At 43.4% G+C, this 20,281-nt stretch overlaps 1 protein-coding gene across 3 annotated transcripts in view; it reads right to left on the reverse strand.

Annotated features, from left to right (window-relative positions):
• nos1 (nitric oxide synthase 1 (neuronal)) overlaps positions 1 to 20,281 on the reverse strand; it is a 68,621-nt gene that overhangs the window by 24,038 nt on the left and 24,302 nt on the right. For all 3 annotated transcript variants that reach the window (XM_024418223.2, XM_042320768.1, XM_024418222.2), the window contains exons 8-10: positions 16,672 to 16,813; positions 16,239 to 16,378; positions 14,918 to 15,092 (exon numbers count right to left, since the gene is read on the reverse strand). In XM_024418223.2, coding sequence (XP_024273991.1) covers positions 14,918 to 15,092; positions 16,239 to 16,378; positions 16,672 to 16,813 — 457 coding nt within the window. The remainder of the gene's footprint in view (positions 1 to 14,917; positions 15,093 to 16,238; positions 16,379 to 16,671; positions 16,814 to 20,281) is intronic.

Consider the following 20,281-nt stretch of genomic DNA (forward strand, 5'->3'; position numbering starts at 1 on the left):
ACAGTGTAGCTATTCCCTCCACAAGGCAATCAAACAAGCTAAGAATCAGTATAGAGACAAAGAGTCGCAATTCAACGGCTCAGACACGAGAGGTATCTGGCAGGGTCTACAGTCAATCACGGACTACAAAAGAAAAACCAGCCCCGTCATGGACCACGATGTCTTGCTCCCAGACAAACTAAACAACTTCTTTGCTCTATTTGGAGGACAATACAGTGCCACTGACACGGCCAACTACCAAAACCTGCGGGCTCTCCTTCACTGCAGCTAACATAAGTAAAACATTTAAACGTGTTAACCCTCGCAAGGCTGCAGGCCCAGACGGCATCCCTGGCCGTGTCCTCAGAGCATGCGCAGACCAGCTGGCTGGTGTGTTTACGGACATATTCAATCAATCCTTATCCCAGTGCTGGTCCCACATGCTTCAAGAGGGCCACCATTGTTCCTGTTCCCAAGAGAGCTACGGTAACTGAGCTAAATGACTACAGCCCCGTAGCACTCACTTCCGTCATCATGAAGTGCTTTGAGAGACTAGTCAAGGACCATATCACCTCCACCCTACCTGACACCCTAGACCCACTCAATAGGTCCACAGACAACGCACTCACAATGCACACTTACCTAACCCATCTGGACAAGAGGAATACCTATGTAATAATGTTGTTCATCGACTACAGCTCAGCATTTAACACCATAGTACCCTCCAAACTTGTCATTAAGCTTGAGTCCCTGGGTCTCGACCCCGCCCTGTGCAACTGGGTCCTGGACTTCCTGACGGACCGCCCCCAGGTGGTGAGGATAGGTAATATCTCCACCCCGCTGATCCTCTACACAGGGGCCCCACAAGGGTGCGTTCTCTGCCCTCTCCTGTACTCCCTGTTCACACATGACTGCGTGGCCATGCATGCCTCCAACTCAGTCATCAAGTTTGCAGACGACACTAAGTGGTAGGCTTGATTACCAACAACGACGAGACGGCTTACAGGGAGGAGGTGAGGGCCCTCGGAGTGTGGTGTCAGGAAAATAACCTCACACTCAATGTCAACAAAACAAAAGGATATGATCGTGGACTTCAGGAAACAGCAGAGGGAGCAGCCCCCTATCCACATCGACGAGACAGTAGTGGAGAAGGTGGAAAGTTAAGTTCAACGGCGTACACATCACAGACAAACTGAAATGGTCCACCCACACAGACAGCGTGGCGAAGAAGGCAAAGCAGCACCTCTTCAACCTCAAAGGGCTTAAGAAATTCGGCTTATCACCGAAAACAAACTTTTACAGATGCAATCGAGAGCATCCTGTTGGGCTGTATCGCCACCTGGTACAGCAACTGCTCCGCCCACAACCTTAAGGCTCTCCAGAGGGTAGTGAAGTCTGCACAACGCATCACCGGGGGCAAACTACCTGCCCTCAAGGACACCTACAACACCAGATGTCACAGGAAGGCCATAAAGATCATCAAGGACAACAACCACCCGAGCCACTGCCTGTTCGCCCTGCTATCATCCAGAAGGTGAGGTCAGTACAGGTGCATCGAAGCGGGGAACCGAGAGACTGAAAAGCAGCTTCTATCTCAAGGCCATCAGACTGTTAAACAGCCATCACTAACTGAGTGGCTGCTGCCAACATACTGACTCAACTCTAGCCACTAATAATGAAAAAATTGATGTAATAAATCTATCACCAGCCACTTTAAACAATGTTTACATACCCTACATTACTCATATCATATGTATATACTGTACTCTATACCATCTACTGCATCTTGCCTATGCCGTTAGGCCATCATTCATTCATACATTTGTATGTACATATTATTCATTCCTTTACACTTGTGTGTATAAGGTAGTTGTTGTGAAATTGTTAGGTTAGATTACTTGTTAGATATTACTGCATGGTCGGAACTAGAAGCACAAGCATTACGCTATACTAGCATTAACATCTGCTAACCATTTGCATGTGACAAATAAAATTTGATTTGAGCTAGTTAGCGGGGTGCACGTTCAATTGGTGACGTCACTCACGCTGAGACCTGGAAGTAGTTGTTCTCCCGCGGCTTTTGTGGAGCGATGGTTATCGATGCTTCAAGGGTAGCTGTTGTCTATGTGTGTAGAGGGTCCCTGGTGTGAGCCCAGGTAGGGACAAGGAGAGGAACGAAAGCTAAAACTGTTACACGGGCGCCATTTTAAAAATCAGGAGAATCTCCTCTTTGTAATTATGTAAGTCTGGGCAGTGAGCTTATTTGTCATAAGCACAGTTAACACCTTTCGAGGTGCGGACGTTTACTTTCTACACAAGTAGATTTTTCCAGTTTCGTCCGACGAACAGATTGTAGTGGTAAAATAAAAAGGGATACATTTAATGGAATTCTAAGCATCACTCCAGTCAAAACAGGCTCTGCGAATGTTCGATTTCATTCATTTTCTATGGACTCGCGCTAGTGTTCCAGTTTAGCCAACTTTCTTAAGCCGTTTTTCAGCCTTGGGTGAATTTTGACTTGTTCTATTGTCCAGCCTATAGATAGCCAGAGCGAATTTACAAAAGCACCCGAATATCCATTGAGCAAGCACAAAGACTATACCATTTAGCTGAGATGGATGAGAATAATCAAGTCAAGTTAGATAGCCTATAGTTAATCTTTATTTTACCAGGTAGGCTAGTTGAGAACAAGTTCTCATTTACAACTGCGACCTGGCCAAGATAAAGCAAAGCAGTGTGACAAACAAACAGTTACACATGGAATAAACAAACGTACAGTCAATAATACAATAGAAAAAGTGTATATATACACACAGTGTGTGCAAATGAGGTAGGATAAGGGAGGTAAGGCAATAAATAGGCCATAGTGGCGAAATAATTACAATATAGCAATTAAACACTGGAGTGATCGATGTGTAGAAGAGGAGTGTGCAAGTAGATACTGGGGTGCACAGGAGCAAAACAAATAACAGTATGAGGTAGTTGGATGGGCTATTTACAGATGGGCTATGTACATGTGCAGTGATGTGTGAGCTGCTCTGACAGCTGGTGCTTAAAGCTAGTGAGGGAGATAGGAGTCTCCAGCTTCAGTGATTTTTGCAGTTCGTTCCAGTCATTGGCAGCAGAGAACTGGAAGGAAAAGAGGTCAAAGGAGGAATTGGCTTTGGGGGTGACCAGTGAAATGTACCTGCTGGAGCGCGTGCTACTGGTGGGTGCTGCTATGGTGACCAGTGAGCTGAGATAAGGTGGAGCTTTACTTTGCAAAGACTTATAGATGACATGGAGCCAGTGGGTTTGGCGACGGATATGAAGCGAGGGTCAGCCAACGAGAGCATACAGGTCGCAGTGGTGGGTAGTATATGGGGCTTTGGTGACGACACGGATGGCACTGTGATAGACTACATCCAATTTGCTGAGTAGTGTTGGAGGCTATTTTGTAAATGACATCGCCGAAGTCAAGGATCGGTAGGATAGTCAGTTTTACGAGGGTATGTTTGGCAGCATGAGTGAAGGATGCTTTGTTGCGAAATAGGAAGCTGATTCTAGATTTAATTTTGGATTAGATGCTTAATGTGAGTCTGGAAGGAGAGTTCACAATCTAACCACACACCTAGGTATGTGTTGTTGTCCAAATATTCCACATAAGTCAGAACTGTCTAGAGTAGTGATGCTGGACAGGCGGGCAGCGATTGGTTGAAGAGCATGCATTTAGTTTTGCTTGCATTTAAGAGCAGTTGGAGGCCACGGAAGGAGAGTTGTATGGCATTGAAGCTCGTCTGGAGGTTAGTTAACACAGTATCCAATGAAGGGCCAGAAGTATACAGAATGGTGTCGTCTGTGTAGAGGTGGATCAGAGAATCACCAGCAGCAAGAGCGACATCATTGATGTATACAGAGAAAATAATTGGCCCGAGGATTGAACCCTGTGGCACCCCCATAGAGAAGGCCAGAGGTCCGGACAACAGGCCATCCGATTTGACACACTGAACTCTGTCAGAGAAGTAGTTGGTGAACAAGGCGAGGCAGTCATTTGAGAAACCAAGGCTGTTGAGTCTGCCTATAAGAATGTGGTGATTGACAGAGTCGAAAGCCCTGGCCAGGTCGATGAATACAGCTGCACAGTATGGTCTCTTATCGATGGCGGTTATGATATCGTTTAGGACCTTGAGCGTGGCTGAGGTGCACCCATGACCAGCTCGGAAACCAGATTGCATAGAGGCGAAGGTACGGTGGGATTAGAAATGGTCGGTGATCTGTTTGTTAACTTGGCTTTCAAGGACCTTAGAAAGGCAGGATAGGATAGATATAGGTCTGTAACAGTTTGGGACTAAAGTGTCTCCCCCTTTGAAGAGGGGGATGACAGCGGAAGCTTTCCAATCTTTGGGGATCTCAGATAATACGAAAGAGAGGTTGAACAGGCTAGTAATAACAATTTCAGCAGATCATTTTAGAAAGAGGGGGTCCAGATTGTTTAGCCCAGCTGATTTGTAGGGGTCCAGATTTTTCCGCTCTTTCAGAACATCAGCTATCTGGATTTGGGTGAAGGAGAAATGGGGGAGTCTTGGGCAAGTTGCTGTGGGGGGTGCAGGGATGTTGACCAGGGTAGGGGTAGCCAGGTGGAAAGCATGGCCAGCTGTGGGAAAATGCTTATTGAAATTCTCAATTATTGTGGATTTATCAGTGGGGACAGTGTTTCTTTGCCGCAGTGTAGTGGGCAGCTGGGAGGAGGTGTTCTTATTCTCCATGGACTTTACAGTGTCCCAGAACTTTTTGGAGTTTGTGCTACAGGATGCAAATTTCTGTTTGAAAAAGCTAACCTTTGCATTCCTAGCTGCCTGTGTATATTGGTTCCTAAGTTCCCTGAAAAGTTGCATACCATGGGGGCTATTCGTTGCTAATGCAGTACGCCACAGGATGTTTTTGTGCTGGTCAAGGGCAGTCAGGTGTGTTTCTATATTTTTTTGAATGGGGCATGCTTTAAGATTGTGAGGAAAGCATTTTTAAAGAATAACCAGGCATCCTCTACTGATGGAATGAGGTCAATATCCTTCCAGGATACCCGGGCCAGGTCGATTAGAAAGGCCTGGTCGCTGAAGTGTTTTAGGGAGCGTTTGACAGTGATGAGGGGTGGTCATTTGACCGCAGACCCATTACGGACGCAGGCAATGAGGCAGTGATCGCTGAGATCCTGGTTGAAGACAGCAGGGTGTATTTGGAGGGCAGGTTGGTTAGGACCTATGAGGGTGTCCATATTTACGGATTTGGGGTTGTTCCTGGTAGGTTCATTGATAATTTGTGTGAGATTGAGGGCATCAAGCTTAGATTGTAGGATATCCAGGGTGTTAAGCATGTCCCAGTTTAGGTCACCTAACAGCACAAGCTCTGAAGATCGATGGGGGCAATCAATTCACATATGGTGTCCAGGGCACAGCTGGGGGCAAAAGGTGGTCTATAGCAAGCGGCAACGGTGAGAGACTTGTTTCTAGCAAGGTGGATTTTTAAAAATAGAAGCTTAAATTGTTTGGGCACAGACCTGGATAGTAAAGACAGAACTCTGCAGGCTAACTCCGCCCCCTTTGGCAGTTCTATCTTGTCGGAAAATGGAAATATATAATATAATAAATATACTGGCAAGTTTGATTTAGAACTACTAACGTTAGGTAGCTAGCTAACATATTATTGAGATCGCCAGGCTGGGCAACCTGAGCTTTTGCTGAGATACAATCTTCGGCAAAATAATTCACAAGGAGATTCGTGCAAAAATATTATTTGAAGATGTACTGTTGTAATGATATGCTATGTGGTTCGTAAAGACAACGTAGCTAACAAATTGTCAGCCAACATAACGTGCAAGGTAACTTATTTGAAAAGTCATTACTTTATGACATTGAGTAGAAAGTTACCCCTTTGTCGTTAGGGGGGGTTCACACTTAGCTCGGCTATTAGACTATTCTTTAGTAAAGCTTGAATAGTCTATTGTTCAGCTTTTAGCCCTGCTCCCCAACTTGCAACAAATTGCTGTTCCTATCGCATTCCTTTCCCTCTTCCACACGTCATTATTCTGCTCCTGAGTGGCTCGCTTGTGGGCGTGCTGGTTGTGCGTCTCGAATCCTCCATACTGTGGCAGGTTTGTATGAAGGTACATTTGTGTCTTTTTGTCGAGAGCAAAACCTTTTTTATTATCAATCAAAAATAATTGTTCTGAAAGCAACTTTCTTCCGACACAAAGGAAGTCAAAGCGGACACCTACGAAGATGGCATCTCAGGTAAGCAGCACTGGGCTGTATTGACGTATCCTAAAAATGACATCTGCTCCTTTAGATTGAACGGTCATATCTCAGTTATTGTTTTCATATCTCTGTTTTCTTTACTTTCAGAGAGTGAGCTGACCAAGGGGTCGAAAATGTAGATATTGCCAGATGTTCACTCTCTGAGAAACAGGCCGTGGAAGCTTTATTGCTGGCAAAAGTGTCCACAACCAGAGGTAATTAAACTGTCCTGTGTTCTTTTTCTCTTGTTGTACATGTTCATCCCTCTCCCCTTCTCCCTAAATCCTCTAGGTTATATCAGCTGTTTTGGTGAACCCCTCCCACATCTGAACTGGCTGACACAGAGGGCACAGCATGATCATAGGTGAGCTGTCACTTGGTTGGGTCAAAAGGAAGTATTATTAAAGAGATGCTTTACATTGAAATAGACAGATGTAGTAGTCCCAGAGTTAATGATCCAAGGTCAGTTTTGCATTTCACCTCCTGATTTAAGATGACTGACCGTGTTAGAATAAATAAAAAAAGGCTTAATCATGCTCTCTCGCCTGCAGGTATGTTTTGATGTGAGAGAGGAAGCCAGTCCCGTCATCGCCACCTCACCCGCACTTAAGGTAACCTTCGGGCCAACTGGGGGTACAAGGCTGGTTAGGAAACACCGCAATTGTGATGAACTGAGAGAATATTTGAGAAGCACTGTAATTCATGAATCATATGCTGTCTGCTGCTGTTCTTACCGCTCTACCCACCTCGTCTTTCTTCCTCGTTTTAAAATGCACACCATATGTGCATTGAAGTACAGAATGAACTTGTATTTATAATATTACAATTATAATGCATTTATAACACCTGGATAATGAACTTCGTTCAATAAAGCGTTTCACATCCTCCACTGGTTGAAATTAAGTATCTCATTGAAATACTATCCTGTGTCCTCAGATTAATGCAGATGAAGGGAGTTAGATATGCATAGTTTGTTTCTGTATATATGAATTACAAATCAATCATGTTTCTAGTCTATTGCATAGTTACCATGTGTAATCATTGATGTCCCAGGAGCGGTAAACACTGTTGAAGTGTATAATTGTAATACATACAAGCAGACACAGCATCATTCAAATAATGGTGTTTGATATGACTGAAAAATAATGTCTCAGAGATTCATACCTGAATCGCACCTTTATTTGCCAAGGAAGAGTACATGATCAGTGAATAAATTCAATGTACAGGCTACAATGTGGGAATCTCATGCATGGTAATAACTACAGTACATGTTTATATAGGACTTGCATCCTTGGCACAATAAAGTTATTATATTCTACTCTATCCATAGGCTTCATGAATGCAATTCAGACTTGAAGTGATACAACAACTATGATAACTGAGGTTCATAGATTGGTATGAATATTAGTTCAGAACCTAACGTTTTAGGGTCCATACACAGAACGGTTCCATACTGTAGCTAGCTACACATCCATAGGCATACAGTTATTTTTATCCTCCACTACACAATAATCAAGTAAATAGTTAGCTACAGTGCCTTGCGAAAGTATTCAGCCTCCTTGAACTTTGCGACCTTTTGCCACATTTCAGGCTTCAAACAAAGATATAAAACTGTATTTTTTTGTGAAGAATCAACAACAAGTGGGACACAATCATGAAGTGGAACGACATTTATTGGATATTTCAAACTTTTTTTTAAACTGAAAAATTGGGTGTGCAAAATTATTCAGCCCCCTTAAGTTAATACTTTGTAGCGCCACCTTTTGCTGCGATTACAGCTGTAAGTCGCTTGGGGTATGTCTATCAGTTTTGCACATCGAGAGACTGAAATCTTTTCCCATTCCTCCTTGCAAAACAGCTCGAGCTCAGTGAGGTTGGATGGAGAGCATTTGTGAACAGCAGTTTTCAGTTCTTTCCACAGATTCTCGATTGGATTCAGGTCTGGACTTTGACTTGGCCATTCTAACACCTGGATATGTTTATTTTTGAACCATTCCATTGTAGATTTTGCTTTATGTTTTGGATCATTGTCTTGTTGGAAGACAAATCTCCGTCCCAGTCTCAGGTCTTTTGCAGACTCCATCAGGTTTTCTTCCAGAATGGTCCTGTATTTGGCTCCATCCATCTTCCCATCAATTTTAACCATCTTCCCTGTCCCTGATGAAGAAAAGCAGGCCCAAACCATGATGCTGCCACCACCATGTTTGACAGTGGGGATGGTGTGTTCAGGGTGATGAGCTGTGTTGCTTTTACGCCAAACATAACGTTTTGCATTGTTGCCAAAAAGTTCAATTTTGGTTTCATCTGACCAGAGCACCTTCTTCCACATGTTTGGTGTGTCTCCCAGGTGGCTTGTGGCAAACTTTAAACAACACTTTTTATGGATATCTTTAAGAAATGGCTTTCTTGCCACTCTTCCATAAAGGCCAGATTTGTGCAATATATGACTGATTGTTGTCCTATGGACAGAGTCTCCCACCTCAGCTGTAGATCTCTGCAGTTCTTCCAGAGTGATCATGGGCCTCTTGGCTGCATCTCTGATCAGTCTTCTCCTTGTATGAGCTGAAAGTTTAGAGGGACGGCCAGGTCTTGGTAGATTTGCAGTGGTCTGATACTCCTTCCATTTCAATATTATCGCTTGCACAGTGCTCCTTGGGATGTTTAAAGCTTGGGAAATCTTTTTGTATCCAAATCCGGCTTTAAAAACTTCTTCACAACAGTATCCCGGACCTGCCTGGTGTGTTCCTTGTTCTTCATCATGCTCTCTGCGCTTTTAACGGACCTCTGAGACTATCACAGTGCAGGTGCATTTATACGGAGACTTGATTACACACAGGTGGATTGTATTTATCATCATTAGTCATTTAGGTCAACATTGGATCATTCAGAGATCCTCACTGAACTTCTGGAGAGAGTTTGCTGCACTGAAAGTAAAGTGGCTGAATAATTTTGCACACCCAATTTTTCAGTTTTTGATTTGTTAAAAAAGTTTGAAATATCCAATAAATGTCGTTCCACTTCATGATTGTGTCCCACTTGTTGTTGATTCTTCACAAAAAAATACAGTTTTATATCTTTATGTTTGAAGCCTGAAATGTGGCAAATGGTCGCAAAGTTCAAGGGGGCCGAATACTTTCGCAAGGCACTGTATGTTACTTCAACTGCATTGCAAGGCAAGCTTACACAATTGTACATTCAATTTGCAGTAAATGCTTTAGCTAGCTAGATTCTTTACATCCACCTTTTCACAAGATAACAGCCTGGTTTGCTGGTTCTCAGGAGTCCCAAAAACATTAATCACAAATTACAAATTCATTCTCCTAACACTAGCTAGCTGGCTAATGTTAGCTAGTCAGATAACTTACTAAATAGCAATTAACTAACATATTCCTCTCAATTGTAAATGTTTTGCTTGACTCATTATGATGTTATAACAACTTACAATCTTAACAATCTGGTTCCACCGTAATGTTTTGTCAGCCACCTTTGTTGAAGAAGCGCCACAAGGAAGGCTCGCATCAAAATTCGTCATTGGAACCACTCAATATGATTGGTCATATAAAAACCTTGGGACCCAAATGCATGAGTGCTCTAACTACCCCTTGTGGTGGTCTGGAGCAACGAAGCCGTGACGCTGGGTACCTCTAAGTCCCGCGGTGCAAGCTCGCAACTTTTAAAGGAGGAACCACTGTAGGTCCTGGATGGCAGGAAGCTAATCCCCAATGATGTACTGGGCGGTACGCACTACCCTCTGTAGCATCATACAGTCAGATACCGAGCAGTTGCCATACCAGGTGGTGATGCAACCGGTCAGGATGCTCTCGATGCTGCAGCTGTAGAACTTTGAGGATCTGGGGACCCATGCCAAATTGTTTCATTCTCCTGAGGGGGAAAAAGGGGTTGTCGTGCCCTTTTCACAACTGTCTTGGTATGTTTGGACCATGATAGTTTGTTGGTGATGTGGACACCAAGGAAGTTGAAACTCTGGACCCGCTCCACTTCAGCCCTGTCGGTGTAAATGGGGGCCTTTTCGGCCCTCCTTTTCTGTAGTCTACGATCATATTCTTTGTCTTGCTCACATTGAGGGAGACATTGTTGGCCTGGCACAACACTGACAGGTCTTTTACCTCCTCCATATAGGCGGCGTCATTGTTGTCGGTGATCAGGCCTACCACTGTTGTGTCATCAGCAAACTGACGGTGTTGGAGTCATGCTTGGCCAAGCAGTCAAGGGTGAACAGGGAGTACAGGAGGGGACTAAGCACACACCCCTGAGGGGAACCAGTGTTGAAGATCAGCGTGGCAGATATGTTGTTGCCTACCCTTACCAAATCCAGGATCCTGTTGCAGAGGGAGGTGTTTAGTCCCAGGGTCCTTAGCTTAGTGATGAGTTTGTGGGCACTATGGTGTTGAACGCTGAGCTGTAGTCAATGAACAGCATTCTCACATACATGTTCCTTTTGTCCAGGTGGGAAAGGGCAGTATGGAGTGTGATTGAGATTGCGTCATCTGTGGATCTGTTGGGGCGGTATGTGAATTGGAATGGCCCTAGGATTTCTGGGATGATGGTGCTGTGAGCCATAACCAGTCTTTCAAAGCACTTCATGGCTACTGACGTGAGTGCTATGGGTTGGTAGTCATTTGGGCAGGTTACCTTAGTGTTCTTGGGTACAGGGACTGGTGGTCTGCTTGAAACATGTTGGTATTACAGACTCAGTCAGGGAGAGGTTGAAAATGTCAGTGAAGACACTTGCCAGTTGGTCCGCGCATGCTCAGAGTACACGCCCTGGCAATCCGTCTGGCCCCTCTGTCTTGTGAATGTTGACCCGTTTAAAAGATCTTGCTCACACCGGCTATGGAGAGTGTGATCACAGTCATCCGGAACAGCTCTCATGCATGCTTCAGTGTTTCTTGCCTCGAAGCGAACATAAAAGGCATTTAGCTCCGCTGGTAGGCTCGCGTCACTGGGCAAATCACGTCTGGGTTTCCCTTTGTAGTCCGTAATAGTTTGCAAGCCCACATCTGACGAACTGCAGAGCCGGTGTAGTAGGATTCAATCTTAGTCCAATATTGACACTTTGCCTGTTTGATGGTTCATCTGAGGGCATAGCAGGATTTGTTATAAGTGTCCAGATTAGTGTCCTGCTCCTTGTAAGAGGCAGCTCTAGCTTTTTAGCTTGGTGAGGATGTTGCCTGTAATCAATGACTTCTGGTTGGGATATGTACGTATGGTCACTGTGGGGACAACGTCCTCAATGCACTTATTGATGAAGCCGGTGACTGAGGTGGTATACTCCTCAATGCTATTGGATGAACGGAACATATTCCAGTCTGTGCTAGAAAAACAGTAGTGTAGCATCTGCATCGTCGGACTACTTCCGTATTGAGCGAGTCACTGGTACTTCCTGCTTTAGTTTTTGCTTGTAAGCAGGAGGATAGTTATGGTCAGATTTGCCAAATGTAGGGCTTGGGAGAGCAGTGTATGCGTCTCTGTGTGTGGAGTAAAGGTGGCCTAAAAACACACAAGTCTGGATTGGACAGGTGCCTGTTAAAGGTTTATACCAATTGCATTTGGCTTCCCAAGGCAAGCTGGGGATAGCTGTGAGGAGTTTGCCATATGCCATTGATGCTCCGCTATAGGCGGAAGAGCGGCTTGCACCTCGTCCTTCGCTGCTGTCTGGAGGAGGACGCTATTATCCTAGTCGATGAAGAGCCCCCCCTGGAAAAGTCGGTGAAGTTCCTTGGGGTAGCCATCATGATGCCAGCCCATGAGGGATGGATCTGCGAGGCAGTCTCGTCGCTTGAGTTAAGAGTGGGACGAACCACATTGGGCTGCTCTGTGCACTCTACAGCAGAGGGTGTTCACAGCAAAAAATACACACAATGGATGCATGACACTGAACACTGCTTCCGCTTGTTAGACGCCCAGGCAGACTACACACAGGGAGTGTGTCCTTACCCAAAATGGTCACCCTGCATTGACAAGATTGTGCTGGTACAGGGGCCTTGCTTGGTACCCACTGGGCCGAGCTAGCAGGTTCCATGATTCCAAGAAACAGCTAATCCGAGAACAAAGGGAAAAGAGACTAGCGTTCGCCACTTGGACTAGAAGCCTAGCTAGTTAGCACAGTGCTATCAGGATAAGCTAATCCTATAAACAATGTGAACATAGCTGGCGATCACCACATGGGCTGGTAGCATAGCTAGTTAGCACAAAGTTATCCAAAGGAAGCTAGCGCTATTGCTCTTACAAACAAGAGTGGCTCTCGACCAATAAGTGATGCTAGGATGGACAGTCTACTCAACGCCGGTGGAGGGTTTAACAAAACGTATGAGCAAACTAGTAATTCTACCCTTCCAGGTAGATAAGCTAGTCGGTAGGATAGCTAGCCTTGCCGAGAGCTAGCCAGGTTAGCTAAGCCTTGCAGCTAAGCTATCCAAGTCTCAGCAGCTAGCAGTGTGATGCTAGCTACAACAGGAGATGAAGGAATAAAAGCAGTGAAGCAAATTCTTACCTGAAGCAAAACTGTTCCTTTTGGTGTAGTCACCCAACAATAAAGATAACCCTGCACTCTGCGGTGTAACCTTAACGGCACTGAAAAGTTACAGGAAAACCCATCGAGCTGTGCTGAAAAGAGCTAAGTATAACTGTTCTGTGAGGAAGAGAGGTGAAAATGACCAGAGGGCAGGCGAGTGGCTCATTAGTATGAGGTTAGGGGCTCCCTCATTCGCAAATCGACCAGTCCGTCTCGAACAGACGTGTATGATTGGTTATTCGAGGTACTTTGAAAAATTCTGGTTTATCCCCACGGTGACAGATAATTGAAAGAACTCAAGCTAAATTGGGGCCATACTGCCAAACAGGCTTTAGACCATCAGAAGCGGAGAGATCATGTCTCTGCCTTATCTGCCAGAAGGCACAAACAGGATAAGTGAAATTTCAATTAGGGTGACATTTTACTCTTCTTATCGCTGTTCACAAAATGCTATCGTATTCACTGTTACACTGAAGATAAGCATTCAACATTATCCTTCAAGTAAACTGGTGTGAAAAACCTGTGACAGGTAAGTCCTGTTGTTTGTAAAGCTACATAGAAAATGGACAATCAAATACAGTACATAGAAGACAAGCAACTAATGTTATCCCTCAATTAAGCAGGTTGTGATTAGGCTATCCTGAGTGACGGGTAAGTGGTTGCAGTCAGTATCAAATCACATTTCACAATTAGCCCGAATACCCTAAAGACATAATTTTACATTCTAGAAATGGAGAAATGTTCTAAAAATGGAGACATTAAAATAAAAAAAACAACCCTTTTAGAAGTACCTCATGTTCTGCATCAAAATAAGAACATTTACCATAGTAGCTCACAATATCATAATTCTGTATATGGGTAAACCTGCATTTAGCAGAAGGAGGTGCATGGGGCTTGAGATGGGAACATGAGATGAGGGGAAATGACTGAGAACAGCTCAAGTTACTCTACGCCTGGGAACTGAAAACAAAATATAACCGCCATTATAATGGTTATGCTAATACGTTGGCTGAATACCAACAGCACAACCAGATCCGTACATATTTTATCCACGTATTATATCTACAGCCTCTAAGCTTGACATGCTCTAGTCACTGTGCTGCAGCATACTGTTTGTGAAAAAACAAGATATCGTCGGACCAACAGTAGAGTGAAGACTTGCTGCTTCCAAGAAAACTATCCATTTTGATATAAAACAAATAAAATAATTAAACACGGAGTATACCAAATATTACACCCCCCCCCCCTTTTGCCCTCAGAACAGACTCAATTATTCAGTTCATAGACTCTACAAGGTGTCTAAAGTGTTCCACAGGGATGCTGGCCCATGTTGACGCCAATGCTTCCCACAGTTGTGTCAAGTTGGCTGCATGTTCTTTGGGTGGTGGACTATTCTTGATACAGACGGGAAACTCTGGACCATGAAAAACCCAGCAGCATTGCAGTTCTTGACATAAACTGGTGCGCCTGGCACCTACCACCATACCCCATTCAAAGGCACTCAAATATTTTGTCTCGACCATTCACCCTCTGAATGGCACACATACACAATCCATGTCTCACGGTTTAAAAAAAGATCCTTCTTTAACCAGTCTCCTCCCCTTCATCTACACTGATTGAAGAAGATTTAACAAGTGACATCCATAAGGGATCATAGCTTTCAGCTGATCAGTTTGTCATGGAAAGAGCAGGTGTTCTTAATGCTTGGTATATTGTGATGTGTTATGGAAACCTATTGCATGAATATTGAGAGTATAAGTGATAAATGTTAGCTCTGCATGTATGCTGTCATGGTATCAGATTAATCCGCCACACTGGTAAGTATTGAAGACGTATCAAAACATTTATTTAAAAGCCCTAACAGATTACAGTAAAACATATTATAGATTCTAGATTTACTTCTATCATAGTAAAAAGTCCACTCACAACTCTTGTGAATTCCCTTCCAAACCCCAAGCATAACATATGCAACACTGTAATACCTCATGGTCTCATTAGAATGTCAAAATAGTGGCATTTAACCATTGTAACGAGAGCTGTTAAAGTCCCTGACACCAATCTTGGTGCCAATGTACCAGCCACCAAAGGGATGCTTATAAATGTTTATAAATGCTTTAGAAAATGATCATAATACCTCCAAGATGTTGTAACGAGAGCTGTCACAGAAGTCCCTGACTCCGATCTCTGTACCCATGTACCAGCCACTGAATGGACAGGCAGTGAATTCCAGCCCCCCCACCTCTAGCAGCATGCTAGATACAGCAGGTAGGCTGTACCACTTCAGATTCAAGTCCTTGAACCAATCATACCTGTATGCACAAGCATAGAAAGACAAAGAGATACGTTCAAATGAACTGTCAAGCTTTGGGGGAGTGATGGTGAATGTGACATATCTTGACTAATTGATTCAAATAAATAGGTTCGTTTTCAAGGTATGTAGAGGATGTTTAAGGGTACATATTATATACAGCTTTAATTGAAGCTGACTTGGCTCCTGTTGTTCAACTCAAGGTGCTTCCATCTCAACAATTCTATACTGCTAAGAGTTGAACATTTTACATTCTGAATCGATGTAAAAGTGCACATTCTTATCTTGGTGAAAAGCCGACATATTAGCATGGATCTTGTTCTGGAGGCAGCTCTGCAAAGCGGCCAGTAGTTGGCACAGCCAGTCATAAAATCTGACTTTAAACCACACTGCTACGTTTTTACAATATAGCCCATTTTGACTTTGCAGTTGGCCAATCTAAGCAGAAAGCACTCAGTTCTGCCTCCAGGACAAGATTCATGACAACAAACTGCAAAAAGCTGTGGGAAGAGATTAGTGACAAAGCATACATTCTGATATTGAAAGTTTGTATAGCACGTCAAGGGAAAGCAAATACTGTATGCATGTACAAAGAAATGAAGGATTTCTCCAAGAGATGCTAGATATCTGCCTACTGTGATGTGGAGTGTATTGTTCTACAAGGCAATTTGCTCCTACACTGTAGTTAATAGATACACAGCCAAGAAGTACAGGAGCGCAGCCAAAACTAACATTATCACATGCTCACAGCAAAAATACCTGCAATCACTTCTGAAATTACTGGCCCTACATCCATCTACCTGGTGCTACACAGGCTCGGAGTTGCCCATGGGGGACAGTCTATGCAGTAGCAGAGAGCCATCACAGTTTCATGGCAACAGAGTTGAGGCCAACTAAACTGATGCAGGGGGAGATGGGGAGTGGCGAAGGACAGTTCTGGGAGCTTGTTTGATAGAGGATGCCATGTGCAGGGGATGAAACTCCCCCTGTGCCTGAAGACTGGTGACATTGCGAGTGTGTGTCTGTGTGGTATGTTAGTGGTATGTTAGCGTGACAATTGGAACACACCCCAACCCAGCCTCTGTTCCTGTATCACTCTGTTATGACACTTGGACGTGTATGTGTGTGTGTGTGTGGTCTAACTCACTTGGGATGAGTGATCTGCACCTCCAGAATAAGGTCTTGAGGGATCTCAAACAGCTCTGGGTCGTTCCCATTGGATTGCAGCAGGAGGGGCAGCACGTCAAATCGACCCTTGGGAGCCTTCCAGCCCTGCTGGATGCAGATCTAGTAACCAAAACATTTAATAAACATTTTACGTGGACTCACTCAAGTAGATGTGTAACTCCTGTTTGGTGGTTCCCACTCCAGTTTTAGTCAGAGCTTTGGCCTTGCTCGGAGGCATGCTATATAAAGACATTGAACACTTTCAGGTTTTGTGATCTACTGTAAGTGGTTCAGTGGGTTGAACCTGACAAGGCAAAGTTTGAGGATTCAAATCCCATGAGGGACACATATTCCATGCTGTTACGAACAATAATTAACATTGAATAACAGTGACCAGTGTATTTTTACTCTACCTCAGTGAATTCCACGTTGGCTGGGTCTCCCAGAATCTGACCATCGGGCTGCTTGTAACCGGCATAGCGAATCAGCTGTGTGTTCCATACCCGAAAGTCGCGCTTGCCATCTGTCCTCTGAGGAAATATGGTAATGGCAGATCTGGATAGAAATAACCCACCAGCCCCCAGAGAGAGAGAAAGTTTAAATGACGAGAGTTGACGAGACGACAGTATCTATAGATTAGCAATGCAACAAATGAATGTCTACCCAACCACATTGCATCTAACGGTTTAGGGCAGTTTAATTTAGGAGGTCGTGGGTAAGGCAGGCTAGGAAGTCTGACAGGGCCAAAGCTCAGTTACCTTTAGTCCCCCACTACTGAACCTATCCTGTTGGGTTAAGCTAATGCCATGACTGGGCAAAATAGTTGATTCTACTAATCTGGCTGTAAGTCTTCGTCCCAAAGGACCCAAATATATCTGGGCACCAATCTCTATGCTTGCCTTACAGAGGAGAAACTAGTGTCCTCTATAGTCAATACAAGCCCAAAGAATGAGAGGAGAATTGACTATATAAAACTCAAATTGTTTTGGGGTCTGAATCTAGGCAGAAGCAGCCTGGCTGCAGATCAGTTTGTGCTTCAGCCAACTCCTTCATTTGTTGTTATGCCGTACACAAACCCGACAGAGGCTTAAGAGCAAACTGATATGCCATCAGGCTTCTGTTACATGCTTACAGTGGCTAAGTATTATTTGATGTACAGCATCAGCAGTCTTTGGGAATGTGATGTGACTAACTCAGTGCAGTGATGAGTCAGACACATACAGTAGGGGAGAGTGGGGTATGTTGAGCCATTTGTTACATTCAGCACCACTACGTCAAGGGAAATCATCATTCTTTCTAAGAAAGATAACTACATATTTCAGGATGTCTTGTATCCCTGAAAATGATCAGAATTAATGTAAAACGTGTTTTGAAAACATAGCTTGTCCATAAAAAAGTGGTATCTTGGCACAACTTACCCCGCATAGGCAAGTATGGGCTAAGTTGAGCATAGGGACAGGGTAAGTTGAACCGCCTTGGGGTAAGTGAGTGATATTGTCCTGTGATAGTGGGTGATGGTAGGTCAAAGTTTAATTCATGGAATTGGGCTGTGGTATATCATAAATGTATGCCTACATTCTGATATAGATATCCCTGTTCAATATCACTTAGCCTTCCATTTATTCACCAGTTGTCTGGGACAGGGATGTTTCCACGTGCCAATACATAGGCAAGTTCTCTGCATTTGAGGCTACTAAACCCATGAAACTGGTCTGAGATTATTGATATGCTTAGCAAGCTCAGACTCCATGTCAATAGACATGTGCCTCTGGCTCTGCTACTCTATCATAGCCTCTCTTTCGAACAGGTGTTCATTTTCTTTTTTGTCAATGTAGCTCTTCAGTGTCATTCAGTCTTTTTAATATCCCTTGCTGCAGCTAGATTGGACTTCTTCCCCTTCTCTCACTTCCTTGGCTGCTCTCTTAAGAACCTTAAGGGGTGCCACACCCCTATTTGTTTTACATTTGTATACACAGGGCACTACTACTCTGCTCTGTAACAATAAAAATGCAATCTAGAGTTCATATGCATGGCACAAAAATACTATGCATAAAACTGACAAATATAACAGGATTAACAGCTCACGTCTCCAAAGGAAAGGAATAGTTGGGATTAACTCTTGGAACCACCCATCCCGGATCCGGGATAATTGTCATCAACCACGCTAAATAGCATAGCGCAACGATCAAATAATCTCACTAGAAAATATTCATATTCATGAAATCACAAGTGGAATATAGCGAAACACAGCTTAGCCTTTTGTTAACCTCTTGGAACTAGGGGGCGCTTTTTTTATTTTTGGAAAAATAACGTTCCCAAAGTAAATGGCCTATTTTTCAGGACCAGAAAATAGAATATGCATATAATATAATATGCATATAATTAGGATAGACATTAGGATAGACAGACAGTTTAGGATAGGAAACTCTAAAGTTTCCAAAACTGTAAAAATATTGTCTGTAAGTATAACAGAACTGATATTGCAGGCAAAAGCCAAGGTTAAGTGTCTCTGTCCCGCTCTTTTTAACGTATTAAGTGTGTATGTTTATTCTGTTTTACCATTTAATTAGCTAGTAAATAAAAAAATTCTACCAATTTGTGTAGTACTGAATCATAAGGTTAAGGTTTTTGCAGATGCAAGGAGGTTACAACTGTTCAGAATGATGATATGATACAAGGTTATGATTAATAAGTTGACTGTTAGATGTGATCGGTAAAAGAGTTTAAAAGTTTAATTTGGGAGATGGTAACTCTTTATAGAACTGCTCTCATGGTGCCCCAGATCCTAATGAGTTAATTGTTACATGATTCATTTAAAATCTGGTAACAATTAAACATATTTAGGTAATTAGATAAGTCTTCAGATTAATGTTAATGTCAAATCACGACAGTGGCCATTGGCTCAGCTAACCCCAAGACAAACAATTTTACTATATTAGTCCACAGAGCTACAAGGATGCACTTTGATGCTCGGTTTAGGACCTCATATTATAGCTTCAGGAAACCTACAGTGGTTACTCAATTAAAAGTTTTGAGATTATGCCACGGCACTTAAGAAGTCATTTGTGGTTTAGTACGTTATTATGCGTCACTGCTTCATTGCGGTGGCCTGGAGCAAGGGGGAGTTAGAGCACTGATTATGCTTTTGGGTCCCAAGGCGCTAAATGACAATGAATGGGCGATAAACCAAATAGAAACTGATAATTGTGCACGACTTCAAAATTTAATTTCAATGAACCTGTTGCGACTCTATGGGCAGTATTTTCAGTTTTGGGAAAAAAAGTTCCTGTTTTAAACGGGATATTTTGTCAGGACAAATGCTAGAATATGCATATAATTGACAGCTTTGGATAGAAAACACTCTAACGTTTCCAAAACTGTAAAGATATTGTCTGTGAGTATAACAGAACTGATGTTGCAGGCGAAAGCCTGAGAAAAATCCAATCCGGAAGTGCCCCAGGGTTTTAAAGCGCTGCGTTCCAATGAGTCCCTATTGAGCTGTGAATGTGCCATCAACGAGTTTACACTTTCTACGCATTCCCCAAGGTGTCTACAGCATTGTGACGTAGTTTCACGCATTTATGTTGAAGAATAGCCGTAGGCGGCCACATTGCGTAAGTGGTCACATGGTGGCTCCGAGAGAGATTCTCACGTAAAATACAGAGGTAGCCATTACTCCAATCGGTCCTACTGAAAAACAAATTGTCCCGAGGGATATATTATCGAATAGATATCAGAAAAACACCTTGAGGATTGATTATAAACAACGTTTGCCATGTTTCTTTCGATATTATGGAGCTAATTTGGAATATTTTTCGCCGTTTTCGTGACTGCAATTTCCGGGTGATTTCTCAGCCAAACGTGAAGAACAAACGGAGGTATTTCGCCTACAAAAATAATATTTTGGGAGAAAAATGAACTTTGGCTATCTGGGAGTCTCGTGAGTGAAAACATCCGAAGTTCAAAGGTAAACGATTTAATTTGATTGCTTTTCTGATTTGTGACAAGGTTGCCTGCTGCTAG

The sequence above is a fragment of the Oncorhynchus tshawytscha genome, linkage group LG04, assembly GCF_018296145.1.
Source record: "Oncorhynchus tshawytscha isolate Ot180627B linkage group LG04, Otsh_v2.0, whole genome shotgun sequence".
Classification (NCBI taxonomy): Eukaryota; Metazoa; Chordata; class Actinopteri; order Salmoniformes; family Salmonidae; genus Oncorhynchus; species Oncorhynchus tshawytscha.